At 45.5% G+C, this 22432-nt stretch overlaps 2 protein-coding genes across 2 annotated transcripts in view; both read right to left on the reverse strand.

Moving 5' to 3' along the window:
* exoc6b (exocyst complex component 6B) overlaps positions 1–22432 on the reverse strand; it is a 344934-nt gene that overhangs the window by 168745 nt on the left and 153757 nt on the right. The window lies entirely within an intron of this gene.
* The window catches only part of cyp26b1 (cytochrome P450, family 26, subfamily b, polypeptide 1), a 40705-nt gene continuing 18840 nt past the window's right edge, over positions 568–22432 (reverse strand). Inside the window, exons 2-7 of the mRNA XM_083937070.1 lie at positions 19434–19658; positions 7674–7792; positions 7058–7214; positions 6799–6954; positions 4830–5111; positions 568–4374 (exon numbers count right to left, since the gene is read on the reverse strand). Coding sequence (XP_083793196.1) covers positions 3982–4374; positions 4830–5111; positions 6799–6954; positions 7058–7214; positions 7674–7792; positions 19434–19658 — 1332 coding nt within the window. The 3' untranslated portion in view covers positions 568–3981. The remainder of the gene's footprint in view (positions 4375–4829; positions 5112–6798; positions 6955–7057; positions 7215–7673; positions 7793–19433; positions 19659–22432) is intronic.

Raw genomic sequence — 22432 nt, forward strand, 5'->3', positions numbered from 1 at the left:
TGTGAATGGTTGTCAGTCTCTGTTCGTGTCCTGTGATAGACTGGCGTCCTCTCCAGGGTGGAGCCCGCCTCACGCCTGATGTCAGCTGGGATCCCCCCCCGCACGACCACGACAGGGACAAGCGGTTGAAGATGAATGAATGAATGAACTTTGCCAGATAAGTTCTGACGTAGCAAACATTTAACTGATGACTGATCGGCTGTTTCCACTGGTGGTATCTTCCTGAATATTTCCATAACGCACCAACCAACAAGCAACATCTCTTCTTCGTTTACTGGTGGATTACAGCGATGCATAGCCTATAGCACCAACTTTTGACCAAACTACATTGTAGCATAGTTTATTTAGTTCAAACCAGTTGATGAAAACGTGGTAATGTCTTTTTTTGTGATGTCTCAAATCTTAAAAATCTTAATAATAATCTTAATAATTGCGTAATAATCTTGTGCCAATTGAATGGAAATAGGGATACTGTCATTTCACCCAAAGAGGTTCAGTAGATATCTCTCATTAGCTACTTAGAAGAAGAGGAAACGTACAAAATTCACAATTCTGATATCTTTTTACTTTATATTTTATTACAGGAGTACATTTAACGATCACGGTAACAAAAAAAGGGAAAGGAAGAAAGCAGAACAAGACATTCATATTTAAACTAAATGAACATTTTTTTCCTGTAAAAAGAAATACAAATATTATGTACAGTTCGACATAAGACACGTTCAGAGGAACCAACAGGTGAGAGGAAGGAGAAGTGTAGTCGCATGGCACTTAAAAAATAGACATACCTCGCAAGTGCTTTCTGTTTTCCATAATTAATATCAAATAAAATGCAGTGATAATAAGTCTGAATAACAAAACAAATAATAATTATTACAGTAATCAAATCAACAATATTAACATTTTAAACACTGTATACAATGTAACTGAAATACATAACAGTCTAAATACATCCAATATTTACCAGAGACCTTCTCAGTTCGGCTAAAAACTCTAAATCTGTAATAGAATAAAAAATAGCATTTCAAATATCTTATAACAACAATATTAATCGTACAATAACATTAATATTAGGTTATTAGTAGATGTAAATAGCTGATTTTCCCTATGGCTTGGTAACGAAAGGAATATTGTACAAATTAATATACACTATAATCTATGGATGCTCTTTTTGCTTTCACAAAATGCAAATATTTTATTCAGCTAAAGTATATATATACATATCTATATATATATATAGACATATAGATATATATAAAGGGGAAAGAAATCGCAAATCTCACTCGATACAAACTATTGCATTCTAGAACTCTCAATTAGAAAATGTACACAAGAAAAGCAGCAATCAATTTATACTTTTATATTTTTTTTATCGTGAAGAAATCAGTGGTGTGGTTGGTAGAAAGAGTGAACAATGTGTAGCGCAGGCAGAATCTGTCGGGAATGCTATCGGACAACAGGGTCGTCCAATAGGAAAAGCCCTCTGAGCGTGACCCTGCCCTCCCCTGAAACCTCATTGGTCCTTCTCTTTCTCAAGCTTCGGTTTTGGAACATAGAACTCTATCCTAGAGATTCTAGAATGTTCAAGAGTCCATAGAACTCTATCCAGAAGTTCTAGAATGTTCGAGAGTCCATAGAACTCTATCCTAGAGATTCTAGAATGTTCAAGAGTCCCTAGAACTCTATCAGGAAGTTCTAGAATGTTCGAGAGTCCATAGAACTCTATCCTAGAGATTCTAGAATGTTCAAGAGTCCTTAGAACTCTATCCTAGAGATTCTAGAATGTTCAAGAGTCCTTAAAACTCTATCCAGAAGTTCTAGAATGTTCAAGAGTCCCCAGAACTCTATCCAGAAGTTCTAGAATGTTCCAAAAGTCCCAGAGTTCCGTTGCAGAAGCTTCCCATTCACGTGAAACAAGATCAAAGTCTTCCTCTTCGACCGCGGAAGACACAAAGCTCTGAGAGTTCTGATTGTGCAATCACCTCGAAACAATAAATCTCTTATAGCTAATAAAGTCGCTTAAACCGTGGAATTCATTTTGTTTTGCATTCTTAGCGTTGATTGGAGGAGCAGCAAGGCAAAAAAAAAAAAAATGGTCACCTTCTCCACACAACTCAAAATGGCTGCCCCAAGGAGACGAGAAAATACAAAAAAAAACAAACAGCACACAAATAAACACAGAATGACAAAGCAACACTCAAGCAGCATGTATGTAGGTTTTCTCCTCTCCGTATCCGCCTCATCCCTCTGTCTTTTCTCCTCCTCCGGCTCAGGAAGTCTCACCGCTTCATGAGAGCGAGTTCCTTATCGTATCCCCGTTGCGGGACAAAGTCACCGTCCGAGAGAGTTCAATCTCAATGCAACTTAAAAGTGTAGTTTATGCATCGAAGCACAGGTTCAGGGAGTTTACAAAGCAGACCTCGACCTCATTACTTATTGACTTTGATTCAGTTACTTTTTTTCTTGTGTGGTGCCAATTTCATATTCGTTAATTCCGCTTGCGGCACCAAAATCGCAGTTTGCAGAAGTGATTTGAGAGCAAGCGCCATTGGAAACCCCTGATATCTTGTGTCCGTTTATGTTGACAGAAGGCAAAGTAATGGAAAAGCTTTTCAAAAAGTCACCGGCCCAGCTCTGAAACTACGACAACAGTAAGTAAGTGACATTATTTATGTGCAGTCGGTTAAGAGTTAACATCAAAAAGGCAAAGGCTTAGTCGTTATTCACCACAATGTCTACTCTGCACCTGAGTTCACACATCACCAAGAGTACTGTGATTGTATGCTATATATATATATATGGAGACAATGCATATGGGCAACCAGTCGGTAGCAGAGAAGGTATGTTTTACTCAAGGTCTAAGACCACTTGACCAAAAACGGTGGGTTTCTTTCCCCGTGTGTCCTTTCTATTGTTTGTTTTTGTGTTTGGACCTTGCATGAATGGATCGTGAATAGACGCAAAGGACAACGAGGTCTTGGGAAATTGAACAAATTGCCCGTTTACATGAATTCAAAATGTCGCGCTCCAAAATGTTTCAATATGCAGCCGGTACATCTTCGCCGTCACAACTACACCCCTCATTTCTAAGCCCGTTCCTTCGCTGCCTAAAATGATGTTTGACCCCAATTAGCGGTACGAATTCAAGCCGTTCAAAACATTTTCCCGCATCGTGATACAGATGGCTTGAAGACACGGTGCAGAGCCGATCTGACAAGCTCGGCAACACAGTGCATCTGTACCACAACCGGCTACCCAATGCGTTATGATCCTTTTTGACTGCGTCCGTATGCTAGTAAACATTTTGAATCTTTGACATTGCCGCCGCTGATGAATGTTGTTCTTTTTAGATCTTTTTCAAATCAGCAGAAAACAGGATCGGGGAGGCCTGAAATTGACTAAATCCGAGTAGAAAATCTAGATCCGTCGGTCTTTATATCCATCTGTTTTACCCTGCTAGACAACTGGAATGGTTCCCCGCATTTGATTAAGCACAAACAAAATGCTAAAATATCATATTCTTTCATCCTATACCCTGTTTCATCCATCTCGCCGTCCATCCCACAACCGTCTTTGCTTTTACTTTTCTAGTTTCAACACTTCATTTCACCAAGTACCACCATACTTCTCTTTCTCCCATTGTGCACTACCCACATTCTCTTTCAAATTATATTACATAGCTTTTTTTTTTTTTTGTACATACATTTTGTTTGTATATTTCTTTTTAAAAAAATACACAGAATAGAGCATGATTAAGAACTTTTTTTTGGCAGCTTCTTCCTGTCTCAGAGGAAAGTCCCGATCATCATCATCAGTTGTAACGAGAGATGAAGACTTCTGCTTGTCTTTAAGTCTGAAAAGGAACCTCCGACTTGGCAGTCAAGGTGGAGAAGAAAAAATAACTCTGAAATTCTTTCTTTCCTTTCTTCAATCTTCTCACTCATCACTCACCCCACCCCCAACTCATCAACTCTCTGCCCTTCAAACAGTCGCTCCCAGCAGCTCTTCCGACTTGGCCATGATCTCGTTCTGGTTGGAGTCCAAGCCGAAGAACTTGACCTTCAGACCGTCGACCGGATGGACCACGGGTACCGTGACCACGCGGGGGAACTGACGGGTAGCCAGCTCAAAGCGACTGGTGCTGGCCAGCTCAATGGCAAGAATGCGAAGGAAGAGGGTGGCGAGTTGCTTGCCCAGGCAGGACCGGACACCGCCGCCGAACGGCAGATAGTGGAAGCGTCCCTCTTTGTCTTCTCCTCGCTCCTGGCTGAAGCGGTCAGGGTCGAAGGCGTCCACGTCTTTAAAGACAGCTGAGGTGTCGTGGGTGTCCCTAATGCTGTACATCACACTCCAGCCCTTTGGGATCTGTACACCCTGGAGAGGCAAAGACAGAGAGAATAAGCTAAGGAGAAGTTTAAAATACGGGTTACACTTTTGCACATTAGCTTGTTTGGCCTGGGGTTTTGGAATTTGCAGAAAATCTGATTCTCGTACTCGTATATCAGGCTAAGCATGGTGGACTTTGCTGCAATATCGTTGGCTGGTTCATACCAGCTATGGGTACTGGATGTAACAGCACTTTTTCCTTGGTTCATGTGCCCATAAATCCTTCCTGTAGTTTGGTCAGACTTCCAAATCTCTAGCTCTTCCTAAAGACGATTATCTAACTTTTAATGATTCATTCACTTGAAATGTTGAGACCTTGACACCTCGGGTAGGTCAAGATCTGCCGCCAGATGTGAAGATGAATGCATCATCTTTATCATCAATTGATTGTCGGATAAGAGACAAAGATATTTAAAGATAGAAATCAGAACATCATTACTCACATCAAGTTCGAAGGTCTGCATGGCAGTTCGGTAGGCCCCCGAGACAGGTGTAAAGAGTCTCAGCACCTCCTTGATGACACAGTCCAGGTACTTTAGGCTCACAATGGTGTCCAGCCTCAGCTCTCCTGGCATAAGGCAGCCATTGTGGAGGAGACCCCTGGCTCTCAACTCCTCCCTCAGGCGCTCAAGGACGGTAGGGTGGCGGAGAAGCTGCATGATGAGTGAGGTGCTTGCACTGGCCGTGGTGGCGAAGGCGGCAAAGATCAGCTCAATAGTTGACTCCTGTGGGTATGGTAGAGAGGCGGTAGGTTGTATCAGTGCACTGTGAGCAGTTCGACCAAAGATGGTTTCATTTTAAGAAGCACTATAAGAAATATAACAATAAGAGTTTTGTCTTCTTTCGTTCTTGTCCCTAATCATCTTCAACCCTCAGGATAATCTTTAAAGCACTGATAAAAGAGTTTGACTCTTCTCTACAAAGTTTTTAGAAACAACTTTTCTATGTACACCCTCCAAACACAGTCTCCAAACCTGTCCCTATTACCATTCACCACTCAACCAGAGTCGGGAAAAGCCCGTCCCTGATATGGAAATTAAAGTGTAATTTTAGCGTGAGCACAAAATAACTCAGCAGAACTGTTCTGAGGGCCTTTGAGTTGATTTGTCTTTACTTTGTGGACATGCCAACTAGTTTCTACCTCAGCTCCTGATGGACTAATTGCTCGTCACTTGCATAAACGGGTCTGGAGAGTGGAAATATAGATGGCAGTATTATGTGCTGAAGGGTGGACATTAGCTAAATGTTCAACCCTTTGACACAATTACTGTTTTTGAGATAGTAGCGATACAAAATGCACATTTTAACACTGTAGAAAAGGTGTTTTTCAGTTGGTTGTCAGTGGAATTTAGATGATTTTCTTTTTTAAATAATCATCAAGCGAAATTGTGAGCAACCCGAGACCTCAACCTAACTGTTGGCACCAATCCACCACCCCACACCTCAAGCTCGCCATCTGTTTCGTAATGACAAAGTGCCAAAAGGCAAATACATACTAAAAGTATGTTGTTTTAAATTCCTGAAAAGTAGTTTATTTGGAAATATGAAGTTTAAATCCAATAACAACATTAAGCGTGCCGCTTCAAGCCCATTATGAAGGCAGTGGAATAAATAACACAGAGGCTGGGCAGCGCAACTCTCATTATAAACCTCTCATCTGCCATCATCTGCGTCAAAACACTCTGTGTGTGTGTGTGTGTGTGTGTGTGTGTGTGTGTGTGTGTGTGTGTGTGTGTGTGTGTTATATATGTGTGTGTGTGTGTGTGTGTGTCAGAAAACTGCTGGAGAGTGCTTCAGCCTGGGCCTCTGCGACAGGGGCTACCCAGTTCAATTTGTGTGTGTATTTAAATACTGTATATGTGTGTGTGTGTGAGTGTGTGCGTACAGGAGGCCTCTTTCAGACCCCTAGCAGGGGGAGTGTTGACTTATTTTTGGCCCTGGACTTAACCCAGAAACCACAGAGAGCCAGAGAGAGTTGAGTTTCCACAGAATTCCTCAGAATTACTTTAATAGGTAAATAGAGGGTGTGCCTGTCCATGTGTGTGTTATACTAATACTCTCTGCCTATGGGCATCAGCATCCCTGCAGTCATATTTTAAATAAAGATGTGTATCATAAGTCACCTTCATTGCTTATGATGCCAAGATGATTTGTTGGAGAAATTAAGATAATTGTGATTATAGGTGTGTTCGGTTAGCGAGCACAGGTTCCCTTTGGCTTCACTTCATTAGGTAAACAGTGAGTGTGTTCTTAAAGTGTGTGTTTGAATACCTATACGCATCAGAGCTGGCGGGTATCTCTCCTGTAATGTGTTAATGTTCCCATGTGTGATTGAGTGGCTTCTTGTGTGTCTGGCATCTCTCCAGCGTGTGTTTTCACACCTTTGGGGATTTTTGTGCATAGATGTGTTACCTTGAGCTCCTGCATGGTGAGTTCAGTGCCGTTCTCTTTGGCACTCTCCATCAGGACGTCCAGAGCATCGCTGTAATCCTTCCCCTGGGAACACAACGGCTTCTCCCGGATGGCCTTCTCTATGCTTTTCTGCAGCGTGTCTCGTGCACGGATACCCTGCAAAACACATTCACAGGACCATTAGATTAGCAACTAGCACAATGGGCCAAAAGCACACGTGTACAGCTAGACTAGACCACATGAGGATGTCAACACATACCTTCCTGTAGCCACTAAACGGCAGGTCTATAGGCAGGCTGAACAGGTTGTCAACAAAGTCCTGGAAGGTTGAGAACAGATGCCTCATCTCCTCCTCCGACACCCTGAATCCCAGCAGCACCCTAACCGCCATGGTGAACGACAGCCTCTGACTCTCCCTGTGGAAAGAAAACCAGTCAGGACCTCGGTCGCATTCAAAGATCCTCAGTTGCATTCAAAGATCCTCAGTTGCATTCAAAGATCCTCAGTTGCATTTAGACCCATTTCTCCTAAGTGTTCTTGCACCACACATTTTTTAGCAACCTGAACTTTTGAAATGTACTTGTGTTATGACTCCTGCAGACTGGATGTTCCTACGTACGCTGATGATGTTTCACTTTATTGCCATGGGTAGAAACTGATAATGACCTCTCCAACGCATGCTGGCCTAAAACAACAACGCCATGCCTCTTATACCGTCCTGCTCTTTACGCAGTTGTTGTGCCTTTAGTGATGATCTTTCTAGCTCATTATGTCATTGTTTCCTTAGATTGTGTTTCTTCTTGTAGCGATGAGCCTAACAAGGACTTTTCTATCTTTTATGAATGTGTTTCTACACTATAGGACCCCCACCGTACCTGTAGACGTTAATGGGCTCGGGATTGGAGCTCCACACTCTGAGGCTCTCCTGGATGACCTGCTGGATTTTTGGGAGGTAGGACTCCAAGGCCTCGTGGCTGAACACTTTGGCAAACACCTGCAGAGACAGAGCGAGAGAGGTGTCATTTACAATGCGACCGCACCTGTCTGTTCCATGACGCATGCTATTCAGACGCAGATAACGATCAACTGAGATGTTCATTAAATGCTCATAAATTGTAGGACTTGGCAGACAGACAGAAAGCAAAGAGACATTTGTGTTGGAACAAGCAGCAGTCAAACCAGAGGGCTAAAGCACTGATGAAGCAAATATACACAAAGTAGCAGACAAGCACAATATCTTTAGGAATCCCCCGAGCTTGGCAAATCCAGACTAACAGGACACACAGCTTTATTCTGCTATATATCTCATCTCATCTTCAGCCTCTTATCCGGGGTCGGGTCGCGGGGGCAGCAGCTCCAGCAGGGGACCCCAAACTTCCCTTTCCCGGGCCACATTAACCAGCTCTAACTGGGGGATCCTGAGGCGTTCCCAGGCCAGTGTGGAGATCTAATCTCTCCACCTGGTCCTGGGTCTTCCCCGAGGCCTCCTCCCAGCTGGACGTGCCTGGAACACCTCCCTAGGGAGGCGCCCAGGGTTCATCCTTACCAGATGACCCTGAACCACCTCAACTGGCTCCTTTCAACACAAAGGAGCAGCGGCTCTACTCCGAGTTCCTCACGGATGCTGAACTTCTCCCCCTCTCTCTAAGGGAGACTCCAGCCCCCCTCCTGAGGAAACACATTTCGGCCGCTTGTACCCGCGACCTCGATCTTTCTGCTATATATACATTTATCAATCCAGTCTTCACCAAATGCAGTGCAACACTTATTTGGATAGCTGAAAAGGAAACTGCTTTTAGCCATGCTGGTTGTGTGGCTCATTGGATGTTGTTGCACCAAAGTTGTTGGTGTGTCATCGGTCCAAACTGATCTAAATATCTTTCAGCTGGATTGCACGCGGTACAGATATCCAAGGTTCCTGGAAGATTAATCCTACTGACTTTGGTGATCCCCTGACGTTTGTCCAATGCCACCATGAGGTTCATGTTTATGGTTTTTACTGATGTCTCGTCAAGTATAGGATGGAGTGCCATGAAATTTGGTATAAGCATTTATTAATCCCTGAGGATCAATTTTAATAATGTTGTTGATTCTATGACTTTTCATGTAGGTGACACATGAGCATTCAAATGACGAACAAAACTCCGAAATGTGATGGTATTTCACTTACTACAACAATGTCTTTAAGTCAGTGCTCTTGGTTATGCACAGTTAATCCTTCAATCCCTACAACGTTTTCTATCCAAGACTTTCCATCGTGTTTTTCGTTCTTGTTAATTTTCTGCGATGCCCGTCCCTTATTCCTTATTTTCCTCCCTCTGTACAGAGACTTATACATTGTGGAGGTTTTCCCCTGTAGTCAGCAGAACTGGAATGACAGGCAGAAAGAGCAAGACAGAGGAGGAGGAGAAGGAGGGGGGGCAAGAGTTAAGTCTTTCCTGGCTGCTCGTAGTATTTCTTAGTATGAATCAGTCACCAGTCGTCAGTGTTGTTTGGACAAATAACATTCCAGCAGATTTAACCTCCAAAACTGCCGTTAAAACAGTCTCGGGAATGATTTAGAGGTGGAGAACATCGGAGAGAAGAGGGTAAAAATGAGCGGACTGGACTAGAACGGGGCTTTTATATTAATATGAATCAGTCACTAACACTTAGCTTTATTTGGATGAATAACATTCGTGTGCATTTAACCTTTTGAGCTCTCCCTCAATCAGTCACAATTTAGTCTAGAGGATGGTTTACATGACCGCCCCACTGAGTTTAGGGTTTTTTTACCAATGAGTGTTAAAGACTACAGTGTTAAAGTCTTAGAGGATTGTCTAATTCTTTCATTTGAGCGTGACAGAAGTTACAATACTAGTTTTTATCTGATCGTTATAATTGCAGGAGGGCAATGCAGAACATTGTAGAGCAAGTTCAGCAAACTTGTACACATGGTTTGAGTTTTCCGCCCAATGAAATGAGACTAGAACATCTCAACAAGCACTTTTTATATTGGAGACGAATACTTTTCCCTAACGATCCGCGGTTGGTTCACAACAGCCTTACAGTCGTTATGGAAAGGCTAGTTAACATGTGGGTTGATTTGTCTCGCCTCGTTAGTTCCCTTATTATTTTTTGTTTATTTTTAAGTAGTTATTTTATGAGCTCTTTATTTATTTTCTAACCTGGGCAATCTCATAATTGCACCCTGGCTGGTGTGTTTTATGGTTGTGGGGTCTTTTCTTTGCTTGTACATTTTAAAACAACGCAGATCAACTCAACTACACAATGTAGACTTTACTGTTGGTCACAGGATGTTGCTGAATATCCGTAAATAGGTTTTTTAACGTTGTCCATTTGTTAACCTTTGCAAAACCATTACACCAAAGTGTGTTTGTACTAAAATTGAACTGAATTTATAGCTTCTTTTTTTTTAAAAGCACGTCATCCGCAAAGAAAATGACTTCATTGTGTATTTGTAATGTGTTTTCAATAAGTTAATACACTGAAATAACATGGCTATAAAGACAAAGTGTTCCTGCTGCTTTTCATTGAGACATAATGGAGGCTGAAAAGGAAGAAAGGAGCTTCTAGTGGGATTTGAACCCAGGCCAGTGAGGGGTACATGTGGTTCCTGAGGTTGATGTTTCAGCCACCAAACCATCAGTTGGGCACTCATGCTCTTATTTTGTCCTCTACCTCATTTTCCTCTCATTTTCTTTCTCCTCTGTTGCCCTCTTGCCTCTCTCTCTCTCTCTCTCCTTCTCTCTCTCTCATCATTCCTCCGAACCCTGCTTCCCTCCCTCCGTTTCCCTCAGAATGAATGAACAATAGTCCACAGAGCTGGTGCTGTGTGCGTGGAAGTGTGTGAGTTACGTTGTATGAGCCGTATGGGTATATATATATATATGCTGTGTGCGTGTGAGGGAGAGGTTAGTGCAGATCACAGGGCGCTCTAAGACGTTAGCAGCGCTACATTTCCTCTGCTGCCGCACATTGGGGGCCGCTGGTCGCAGATCAGCTTACATGACCTCCTCTCCAACCCCGACCACAGGGGATTACATACGCTACCTGACCTCAAAACAGTCTGAGGAGAAGACACAAGGCGGACCATGCCTTTTGTCCGCTTTGCAGTCTATTGAGAGTGCGGAGAATGGTATGAAAGATTGGTCACTGTTGGTTCGTCCATTGTGCAGGGTTCGCAGTAGGGCTTTGGATACCACTCACTAGATTTAGATTAAACTTGGAGGAATGATGCGTCAGTAAACTGTCTTCCAGTGTTTCCAAAATAACATCGATTGTCCCATTGGAGTTGCTGTTTTTGCACGTTAATACAAGGGTGTACATTTGCTTTATTGCCCCGAAGAAGGCCGTCTACTTCTGTCTTAATTGTTTGACGCCAAGGCCCTTTCCAGACCTGCCTACATCTCCCGTTCCAAATCGCTTCGGTACCATGAGTTCGAAGCATGCCCGAGGTCATCTATGTCGGCCTGGCTTTGAATCGGGGAGCGAGGGGGACAAAGAAGGACAAAGACCTCACATTTCTCTAGTCTCGGCTGATCCGATCACACTTGGACAGCTCTACCTACGTCCGTTCACACCTAGCATTGGAACGCGTCTTTGGTGACCATTTGTGATCGGATCTCACTTCACCCACTCTATTTGCAAACAACCACGTACATGATTTCTGTTTGCGAAAGGCTGCGATGCACTTCCTGTGTCTAGTCTGCCAGAAGAAGAAATCAAGTTGTTTGATGCACTCGCAATATATCTCTGCAGGACGTCGTGCAAAAAGCCAACTGCTGTAATTTGAGAATGTTCTACTTCCCCGTAGAGGACATCATTTGAGTAGGCGGCCCTTCGATGTGGCCCAGGACCCCTCTAACGTGGTCTGAATGATCGGATCTCAAGCTCGAACCCGAAACGCGTTAGATCCAGGTGTGAACACGGCCTTCGATGGTTAACTGGTCAAACTTTTAGTCAGTTACATCGAGTTATCTCTTGTCATTTGAGTAATTTGACGATTTATTAAGTCATTAAGTCAATTACTCGTGTGGTTATGTGGTCAGTTTTTCACTCATTTGTGTTTGAGACGCCGCTGGTCACGTGGTCATTCAATCCGTGGGTTCCTTCATCAGTAAGTTGAACTGTAATTGGTTGTTTAGTCAGTCATTTCATGATTGAATCAGTTTTCCGATCAACGGCCGGTGGTTTAAAATCCACGACTCAACTACGTATCTGTGACTGAGCCCGCCGTTAGTCCGCTGTGTTGATCGCTCGCCACTACAAAAGTAATCGAACATGTTTCAGAATCACCGGGGAAACATTCGTTAAGCCAAAGGAGGTTGTGTAACGTGGTGAATTTAGCCATTTAACCCGTCTGCTCTGGATTATGTATAATTGGTCAATTTGGGTGAGTACTTTGCCTATTCCTACACACACACACACACTCACACACACACACACACACATTCATAAATAGTCGGAGCAGCAGGGTTGAGCTACTGTAGGACCAGTGAGTCAGTCTGTCGCAGTGTGTGTGTGTGTGTGTGTGTGTGTGTGTGTGTGTGTGTGGTGTGTGTGTGTGTGTGTGTGTGTGTGTGTGTGTGCGCGGACGGGAGGCCAAGACTCTGAGAGGTAACTACAGGTCAGACGAACCCACACATGCATACGGTATCTCTCTGCACGGCCTGGCTGCTGCCAATCAAACACAGTTTTTTTTATGCAGTGTCACTCTGGGACGGGGTGATGGTGGTGTGTGTGTGTGTGTGTGTGTGTGTGTGTGCAGGGGGGGGGGGGGGTTTGTTCAGTCATTTCGCTGCACCACAAAAACGTGACTGTCTTCTGTAGCCTGCAGCGCAAAGACACAGGCTTAAAGACACACACACTGTCGCACACACACTCCCAGACTCTTACACACACACACTGATATAGTAACGCACACACACACACACACACACACACACACACACACACAGACACGGTCGTCCTAATAACGTCCATATGTCTTAAATTATGTGAAAGTGCTGCGAGCTGCTGGTTCCACAGACATGTAAAGACTCCTTTATTCTTCTCTCTGCCCTCCTTTCCCTCCTTCTCTCTCTCTCTCTCTCTTTACTCCCACCTCTTCCCGTCTCTCCCTGCCCCTTCATCCATCCTTTACATTTCAACCTTTCTTTATTCCTTTTCTCTAAGTCAAACAAGCAGTCCATACGTCTCTCCTTTGCCTCCATCATCACGTCGGATCAGGAAAGGGATTTGCGTTGTTGGCGAGCTTAAGGTTGCCAGGTGGAGTCAAGGTTACCCCCAAAAAATGCAACACAGGCGGCTCAATCTAAATCACATTATTTCTGCTCATCATTCATCTTAAAGCATGTTAACAGGATCACACCAGCAATAAAAAACAACAACTTTCCTGTATTTTCCTTTACATCCACTACTGTTTCAATAATGCGTGTGTTATTTCAGCTGGAGGACCGTTAACAAATGTTAAGTTTTGCAGCACTGGCTCCGATCGTAACCTCAATATTTGACTTTTTACTCCATGAAAATATCCCTGCAGTCACTAAGGGCGCGCTCACACTGTCCTTCCGCACCGTGCCCCGTATTATTCTGTTAAATAAAAACATAATGTACCGGACTTCACTTGAGTCACACATTGATTCTGATCATTTTCCAGATGTTAGTAAAATTTGAGGGCAACAGGAGGGTTTAGTGCAATTTCGAACACAGGACGTAGGGTCGCTGGTTCAAGTCCCTGTGCGGACCATGTATGAAGTGTGGACTGGTGGCTGGAGAGGTGCCAGTTCAGCTCCTGGGCACGAGGTGCTGTTGAGCAAGGCACCGAATCCCCAACCGCTCGGGGCGCCGGTCACTGGCAGCCCCCTCGCTCTGACATCTCTCCTTAATTGCATGTATATAGATCCTGTCTGTGCATGTGTGTGTATTTCCGGCCTGTGTGTGTGTGTGTGTGTGTGTGTGTGTGTGTGTGTGTGTGTGTGTGTGTGTGTGTGTGTGTGTAGCATGATTAATAATAAGAGTGAAAAAAATTAAATTTCCCTGTTGCGGTATAAATAAAGTAATTCTTCTTCTTCTTCTTCTTCTATTATTATTACAGTGCACTATTTCTTGCACCACTACAGTATTTTAACAATGTTTAAATCTAATACTCTGACTTTGTAGTGTAATGGTCGTGGGTGTGTGTTCACCTGGATGTAGAAAAACTGTATTTACACTCAGCATTCGTGCGTCTTTGCTTCTAAATTTGACCTCAGAGACGGATTCAACTGAGCAAAGAGGGGGCAGACAGGGTGGGCTTCAGTCCAGTTCGACTCCGCGGTGCCCTCTACTGGTGATGAGAAGGAACACACACACATGCATGAACACACACACGCACACACACACGCACACAGGAGGGTTCGCATGCAGAGCAGCCCACTGGTTTCACTTCACATCTTGCTCAAAGCAGCTTTAACTTGTTCTAAAACATTTGTGGCGCCTTTATTTTCCTCCCTGATCATCACGGCGAGAAAAACACGGATAGAGCAGGGAAAGGGGAAAACTGGCCCGCACGCACGGAAAGAAAACAGGTTGAGGACGTCGGGCTAAAAGTGACACTTAAATTGAGGCAGATGTCGGTTCAAATCCCTCCACGTGTCCCTTTCTCTTATTATTATTGTTATTCCTGTCCAATCTCACCCCGCCTGTCTGTGTTTCTCCTTTTTCCCTAAATTTAGGGACGGAGGGATGGTTCCAAAAAAAGAAATAAAAGAAAAACAAGGGGGAAGGAAAATGTGGAAAGGGGAGGAAAGAGAGAGAGAGAGAACGAGGGAGGTTTACGCAGCGGAGGAGCAGAAAAGCACGAGCGAGAGGTATGTCAGAGGGGTGAAAATAAAGAACGGGCTGCCACTGTCAACACACTGGGTATTTGCGTGTGTGTGTGTGTGTGTGTGTGTGTGTGTGTGTGTGTGTGTGTGTGTGTGTGTGTGTGTGTGTGTGTGTGTGTGTGTGTGTGTGTGTGTGTGTGTGTGTGTGTGTGTGTGTGTGTGTGTGTGTGTGTGTGTGTGTGTGTGTGTGTGTGTGTGTGTGTGTGTGTGTGTGTGTGTGTGTGTGTGTGTGTGTGTGTGTGTGTGTGTGTGCATGCGTCTAACTTGGATTCACCCGCTGTTATTTCAGTATAGAGGGACGTTTTTCCACTGCAGGTCATGTAGGGCTTACTGAGGCCACCTCCGCATGTGTACAGCACCCGTACTGTGTGTTTGTGTGTGTATACATATATATTGTGTGTTTGTGTGTGTAAACACATGAACTGTGTGTTGGGCGCGCTAAAGACGGACCTCTTAATCACGTATTTGCTTATCGGACAAAGGAAGAAAGGTCAGATTTGTGTCGTTTGCAAGCTGAGCAACTGAGGAACTGTTGAAATTTCTTCCAACACCGGCACATTTGCAGTTATGTTGATTACTGCACGCTGTCAATGTGAAATAAAGCGATAAATAATAACGGTCCGGGGTCCGATCCCCACTCAAGGTCGACTGAAGCCCTCCAGCGTAGAAATGCATCAAATGCCAATCCAAACAAACACCCATTTAATGTATTTACAGTAGTTTTAGCTCATTTTAAAGGCCCTATATTGTAAAAAAGTGAAGCTGTCATGCCTTTTAATTATTTTGAATTAAACTCGTACATGTGCAAACGCGCTTTACTAAAGCCCACCTCTCTCAGACGGGCCGTGGACGGCCAGCGTGCCGCAGTTATGCGCGGAGCGGTTGCACTCACACTGGTCAAACGCACTCGGCTTGACCCGGAAAACCTGTTTTGGCCCGGTGCGAAAGGACAGTGTGAGTGCGCCCTTAAAGAGACCGCTGCAGCGTTTTAGACGGAGGTATATTCAGACAGACATGATGAGACAAATAACGTGTTCTTAAATATTAAAGCGTGTAAACATGTTCTAGTAGAAACCCAAAATACAAGTAAGAGCAGAATACCGGACCTTTACGAAGACCTTGTGGTGTGCAGGGACATTTAAGACGAGCCAGAGCCCGGGTTTGACCCAGAAACATTAGGGAATTTAAGGAAAATGTGTCCGCGGGCGTGTGACGTTGTCCCCGCCTCTCTAGCTATTGTCATTCCCTCGACACGAGTGGAGAAGTCTGTCTTTATAACTGACTTCTGCGTTCAAATTTTAAGGCAAAAGCAGCGACACGCGTTCCAAATCCTGATCTCCTCGCTTTGATGTGGAGACCAAAGTGATAAACTGTCTGTGCGCTGCAGAAATACATACGTCTGATGCCGTCTTTTGAGACAAGGATGATGTGTGAGCGCTGGCTGGCCCCGTTTGGCCCCGTTTGGCCCCGGCCGGCCCGTAGTGGAAAAACCAGGCTGCCGCTGCTCTTTGAGGGAGTTAGTTTCCTAGCTTAACACGGGGTTATATGGAAACTGGCTGCCTCTGTTGATCCAGCGAAAGGCTAATGTGCAGTGTGAAGATTGTTTTTCCGTACGAAAACCACAAGGAGGGTTAGACACACACACACACACACACACACACACACACACACAGGAGCAGTTCTGGTCCAGTGGGTCAGACGGTAACAGCCAGTCGCTCATTTGTTTCTCTCCAGTCGATGTTGTTTCGCTTTTGCTGTTGACTTAGTTTTATTACCCAGAAAACAGGAGGGAGCGCTGCCAACACACACACACACACACACACACACACACACACAATATAAGTCTTGAAAACTGCCCACCTGACCTCTCTCCCCTCCTCTCCTTCCTTCATCTCTCCCTGTTTGTCGACCCTCCTGTTATCGAAATGATGCGACTTGATTCCCACAACAGCAGCCGCCACGTGGTCTGTCGAGGTGCCATTGAGCAAAACTTTAAGCCTCACACTTACGGAGATACATACGTACGCACATGAGAGCTTTTTTACACTTCCTTACTTCCCTTTCGGTTAGGTTTAGGCAACAGAACCACGTGGTTCGGGTTCAGAAGAGATCGCTGATGGGGTTAGAAATAAGTGCATTTGTAGTGTAACAGCAGTGACACACGGGACGTGAACAGGACACTAACCGTGGCCTCCTGGGTGAAAGTCTGGTGTGAGGACCTCTTAATGCTTGAGCGCTATGTCTGAGCATCTAATAACACCACCCACAGGTTTACAGTTAAAGCCACCAGGTGTTGAAACTTATCAACATTCAATTCTCATTATTCAGGTCGGTCGATCTCGCCCGAATTCGCTAGTAGGAGCTTTCACTTTGACAGGCGTTCCAGTGCACTTTGCCTAGTTGGAGGTCCGAAAATTCGGACTTCCCATGGTACCTGAACGCACCATTCCTCTCTCAACGGTGCATCTGAGATCAGGTAAGGGAAGAGGGTGGGACTTTGGAGGGAAACGCTGTGCGATATAATAATAACGCAAGAACTTTTAGACCTGCTTTAAAAGCCCAGAGCAGTATTTAGAGAAACTACATCAGGTGGAGCCAATACGGTCACACTCACTTGACCTCTGAGGGGAAAACCTCTTTCCTTTTGCCTCCTCGGGAGGGTCAGAGGTCACGGACACGACGACAGCAGGTATGAGAGTGTTTCGTTTAGCTCAAAGGCACATCAGCAGTGTGGTCGGCTCAAACCTTCCAACTGAGAGACATTCGCTTGTACCCGTCTCTGCATGTTGGGGTTGAGTGTGTGCGTGTGTGTGTGTGTGTGTGTGTGTGTGTGTGTGTGCGCGTGTGTGTGTGCGCGTGTGTGTGTGTGTGTGTTTGTGTGTGTGTGTGTGTGAGCCCCCACAGAAAGCCCCTCTTTGTGCTGTGTTGGAGGCAGCCTTCCTAATCAGGGGTCATTACATGAGGTTAGTGCCGGGGTCTCCAGGGAGAGGAGAGGGGATCAGAGCCCAGATTAGACCCAGCCGACCCCTCACCGTCCCCGGGCAGCACAGTAACGAAACCTGACCCCAAATCCAAACCCCTGCATAAGGAAAAACCTCCCTCCCTCCTTCCTCTCCCCCTCCATCGAGCATCCAGAGAGAGAAAGTAGAGACTGATTTACAGGAAAACACAGCGGACTCTCGTTCTCCTTTTTGTTCTTTGTGTGTTTATCTGTGACTTTGTGTCTGTGTCTGTGTGTGTGTGTGTGTGTGAGAGTAAAGGTATGTGCCCCGGGGATAACGGGATAATAGGAGGGAGAGGTAAGTGGCTGATTACCTGAAATGGTCCTGGCACGGAAAAGAGAGAGAGAGAGAAGAGAGAGGAAGCAAAGAGAGAGAGAAGGTGGATAAGAAAGAGCAAAAAAATCAGAATAAATAAAGAAATAAAGCAGAGAAGAGAGGAAAAAAGAAAGATCTGCTGACTGGAATCTCTCTCTCTCTCTCTCTCTCTCTCTCTCTCTCTCTCTCTCCCTCTCTCTCTCCCTCTCTCTCTATGTAGATGAGGGGAAAGGAGGATTGAGGGATGGAGATGGAGGGGTCGTTCTCACGCTTCAGTAGCCAGAACACTGCTGATAAGACGGGAAAGGACAGGATAGCTTTACACTGATACTCTCTCTTTCTTTCTGTGTGTGTGTGTGTGTGTGTGTGTGTGTGTGTGTGTGTGTGTGTGTGTGTGTGTGTGTGTGTGTGTGTGTGTGTGTGTGTGTGTGTGTGTGTGTGTGTGTGTGTGTGTGTGTGCGTGTGTGTGTGTGTGTGCGTGTGTGTCTGAAGACTCCTTTTTTAACAGACGGACGCAGGACTTTCCCCCTAGGAGTCCGGTGTTCATGTGAAACTAAGATTCAACGTTGACTCTTTTAAAGTTAAACCGACGTTGTTGCGGACGTGAGCTCTAGACGTAGTCACGTGTTCACGTCCGTAAAATACTTTTTAACTAATTCTAAGTCGACGCGTGTTCTTCACCGACACCTAACCAAGTCGTTTTGCTGCCTAAACCTAACCAACCCAGATCCCCGACGACAATGACGTGTTTAAAACATGTCCATTTCACAGCGTTAAATAGCTCAGTCATGCGTGTCGTTTTGCGAGTCACTGGCAAATGACTTAGTCACTGTGGCTCGGTCCGATCCCCGCCCTGCCCTACTTGGTGTCATGGTCGTTGTGTCCTTGGGCGAGACACTTCACCCACCTCACCTCGTGTGAATGTGTGCGACTGCTGTATGTTTGAGGAGGTGGTCGGAGGGGCCGTAGGCGCTGATTGGCTGCCACGCTTCCGTCAGTCTGCCCCAGGGCAGCTGTGACTACTGCGTAGTTTACCACCAGCATGTGTGTCTGTGTGAATGAATGAACCTGGACTCTGTAAAGTACCTTGAGCACTGAGAAAGGCGCTGTATGAATCAAAGCCGTAATAATAATATTTATGAGGATGTGTTGAACAAGACAGAGATTTGAATGCAGTGCACGAATGCATTCAATTCGGACTTCGTACAGAGTATCGCAGAAATCTTTCTTTGTGCAGAAACTTATAGAGAGAGAGAGTCAAACCTTTCAGAGCCCACTTTGACACTTAAAGGGATGAGTTTTGATCAAATCATCAGTGGCATGTTGCTTTAGCATGGCTGCTTTAAACCAGATTCAAACACTGCAGGAAATGGAAAGTCGTCTTTACCCTCATATGACACCAGTCTTCAACATGTGCATGCGTGTATTTGCGCGTGTGTGTATTACTGACCTTCCTCCTCTTGCGGTGGATGTCTCCGATGCTGTTGGCCAGTGAGTTGGGTCCCAGCAGCGTGGCGGTGCTCTGAGGCCAGTCCACTGTCACCAGCGTGTGCTCGCCCATCAGCACCTTGCGCACATTCTCGGCCCCCGTCACCCGTATGAGCGGGCGACCGAGCAGGTGGGTCTTGAACACGTTGCCGTACTTCTGCCTCCTCGACGCGTGGAAGCCCGAACCCTAGACACACAGGAGACATAAAGATCAATCTTAGAGCTCTGAGGGTTTTAGGGGCGCCATCCCACTGTGCGTCCGTCCCGTGCCCGGTGCTTTAGGGTCCTTATCCCCCCCTCCAGGCCCGTTTGTACTCACACTACCTGGGCCTCGCGCAAATGCTTCTTGCTGTTCATACGTCATCACGCCGTAACACGTCACACGCATTGATGACGTCATGGCGATGCGTGGCTTTGTTTCCAGATCTTTCCGTAGACCTCGGAGTTTTTGTGCGTCTTGTCGACTGTTTTTGAATCTTTTCATCGACCAAATCTGCAGTAAACACTCCACCTCCGCATCACACCAACATGAACCTTTCACCGCCATTGTTTTAAATGTCCACGCATGGTCCCTCCTTCTTTTTTCTACGTCCCAACAGGCGCACAGGAAATGACCTCAGAACCGCCGTAGGCCTCGTGCTCGTGCTCGTACACGTGCAAACGTGCTTTACTAAAGCCCACCTCTCCGAAAAGGACCGTGGCCGGCAAGCGTGCCGCTCCTAGACGCGGTGCGGTTGCACTCACACTGGTCAAACTAGACTTTACCCGTACGGTACGGATGGACAGTGTGAGTGCGCCCTAAGAGACGTAATCTTAAGAGACGTGGGGTTTGTTTAACTATTTCTTCACTTCTTAAGGATGCTTTGTAAAGTTGCAGCGACCAAATTCTCCAAAACCGGCTCTATAAGCTGCCAAATGATGGTATTTTGTAACGCAGACAGAAAAGTGACCCAGAACCTTTCAAGTTTAAGCTCGTCAGCGGTTCTTACGACTGATTTTTACGCTCGCTATTAATTTACAGCAGCCTTTAGGATCTGACCTTCACTCCAGCTTTGATCTTCACCTCTAAAAGCTCCGAGTAAGTCTTTTTTTTCTCTCTCCCTCTCTGTGGTTTGGGGCCCAAAGAGACCTTTTCTGGTGAGTCCCCACATGCTAAAAGTTACAGATGTTTCCATCGTCTCGGCTCGCAGCTAAAAGTCAACTCATACGTGGAAGGTAGCAGACTGCAGATGTTTAAGAAGCCCCCGTGTACGCCAGGTTAATTCAATGAAGACTGATTCAGGATGCCTTTAGGACGTGATCCGAGTTCAGCTTTAACGTCAACCAATAAAACGTGGAGGTCGAAGGTTTTCAAAACATTCTTCAGGTACAGTAAGTGAAATAAATCATCCTGAAACGACAGGAACGAAGGAATACACAAGGATCTCGATGTGGGTCTTAAAGGATGTGATCGTCGTTGATCGGTTCGTCCTTTTTAGAAATATAGTTCAACACTTCTGATGTGCGTCTGGACCCGTTCATAAGAGGAGTCTCGGCCAATCGGGTTGCGAGGGGTCGTGTAAGCCTTTGGTAATTTGTTCAATAGGTAAACTTTAGTGCCAATAACCACGTAGATCCGATCTAGTTGGACTAAATGTATTCTTTGCCATACATGGGGCTTCCAGTTTCCCCATGAAGAGCTGGAAAACGTTGCTGGAAAGAGGGACTTGTCCAGCGACAACGCCCCGGGTAAGCAGAAGAAAATGGATGCATCGTGCGTCCTAGAAGAGACAGAAGCCAGGCAGCATCGAAACAAAACTGGTCTGTGGCTGAACTTCGGAGATTTAAGGGTCGTTGACAGTCGAAAGTGTCAAACGATGAGTTGTACGAAGAAGTGTTTGATACGTTTTTTCATCAGATCGCTTCGTTAAACGTTAAGTTGGAATCTCTTATCAGAAGGACTTCACTCGAGTTCACCCGTTTGTACTCACACTACCTGGGCCTCGGAGAATGCTTCTTGCTGCCTATACGTCATCACTCCGTAACACGTCACACGCATTGATGACGTCATGGCGATGCGTGGCTTTGTTTCCAGATCTTTCCGTAGACCTCTGAGTTTTTGTGCGTCTTGTCGACTGTTTTTGAATCTTTTCATCGACCAAATCTGCAGTAAACACTCCACCTCCGCATCACACCAACGTGAACCTTTCGCCGCCATTGTTTTAAATGTCCGCGCATGGTCCCTCCTTCTTTTTTCTACGTCCCAACAGGCGCACAGGAAATGACCTCAGAACCGCCGTAGGCCTCGTGCTCGTACACGTGCGCACGCTTGTTCTCGTACACGTGAAGACGTGCTTTACAAAAGCCCACCTCTCCCAAACTTTGACGAAACGTCGTCCGCGTACAGTAACCGCGGCTATCGTCTGGTTAGAATTCACATGTTTAACGTTTCCAGTCCAGTCGGAATAAACGGAGGAAGAACTGAATGGATGATTTACGTGAGCCGTTGTTGCTTTGGCAGCTTTTTTACGACTGGAATCTGCAGAAAATCAGCGGAAGAACGCGTTAAAACTGCGCTGAAACACCCCAGCAATGAGCATTTAGCAGCAGATGCTAATGCTAGCTTCTAATGCTTTAAAAGTTCGAACATCCTCGCTGCCAGAGGATTCAGATTTCCTTTACGCTGGGACCGAACAGGAGAGGCCGCACAGCCCATTTTCAGGCCCCCGCCCCTCTGTTTGAGCAGCCCGGCTGTCAGTAAACCCCCAGAGGACCGGAGCTGGAGTCAGTTAGCAAGCTGACCTGGGTTCAGCTTTGACGCTGACCTCTAAACGGTCCGGGTCACGGCAGAGCGATAGGGAGCCGACCCCAGAACTGTAAATGGGCTGTTTGAGTGAAAATAATATATATCAGCCTGAGGGCAGCTTACTGTGTTACACACACACACACACACACACACACACACACACACACACATATGGC

This window comes from Echiichthys vipera (assembly GCF_963691815.1).
Source record: "Echiichthys vipera genome assembly, chromosome: 22".
NCBI classification, from domain to species: domain Eukaryota; kingdom Metazoa; phylum Chordata; class Actinopteri; order Perciformes; family Trachinidae; genus Echiichthys; species Echiichthys vipera.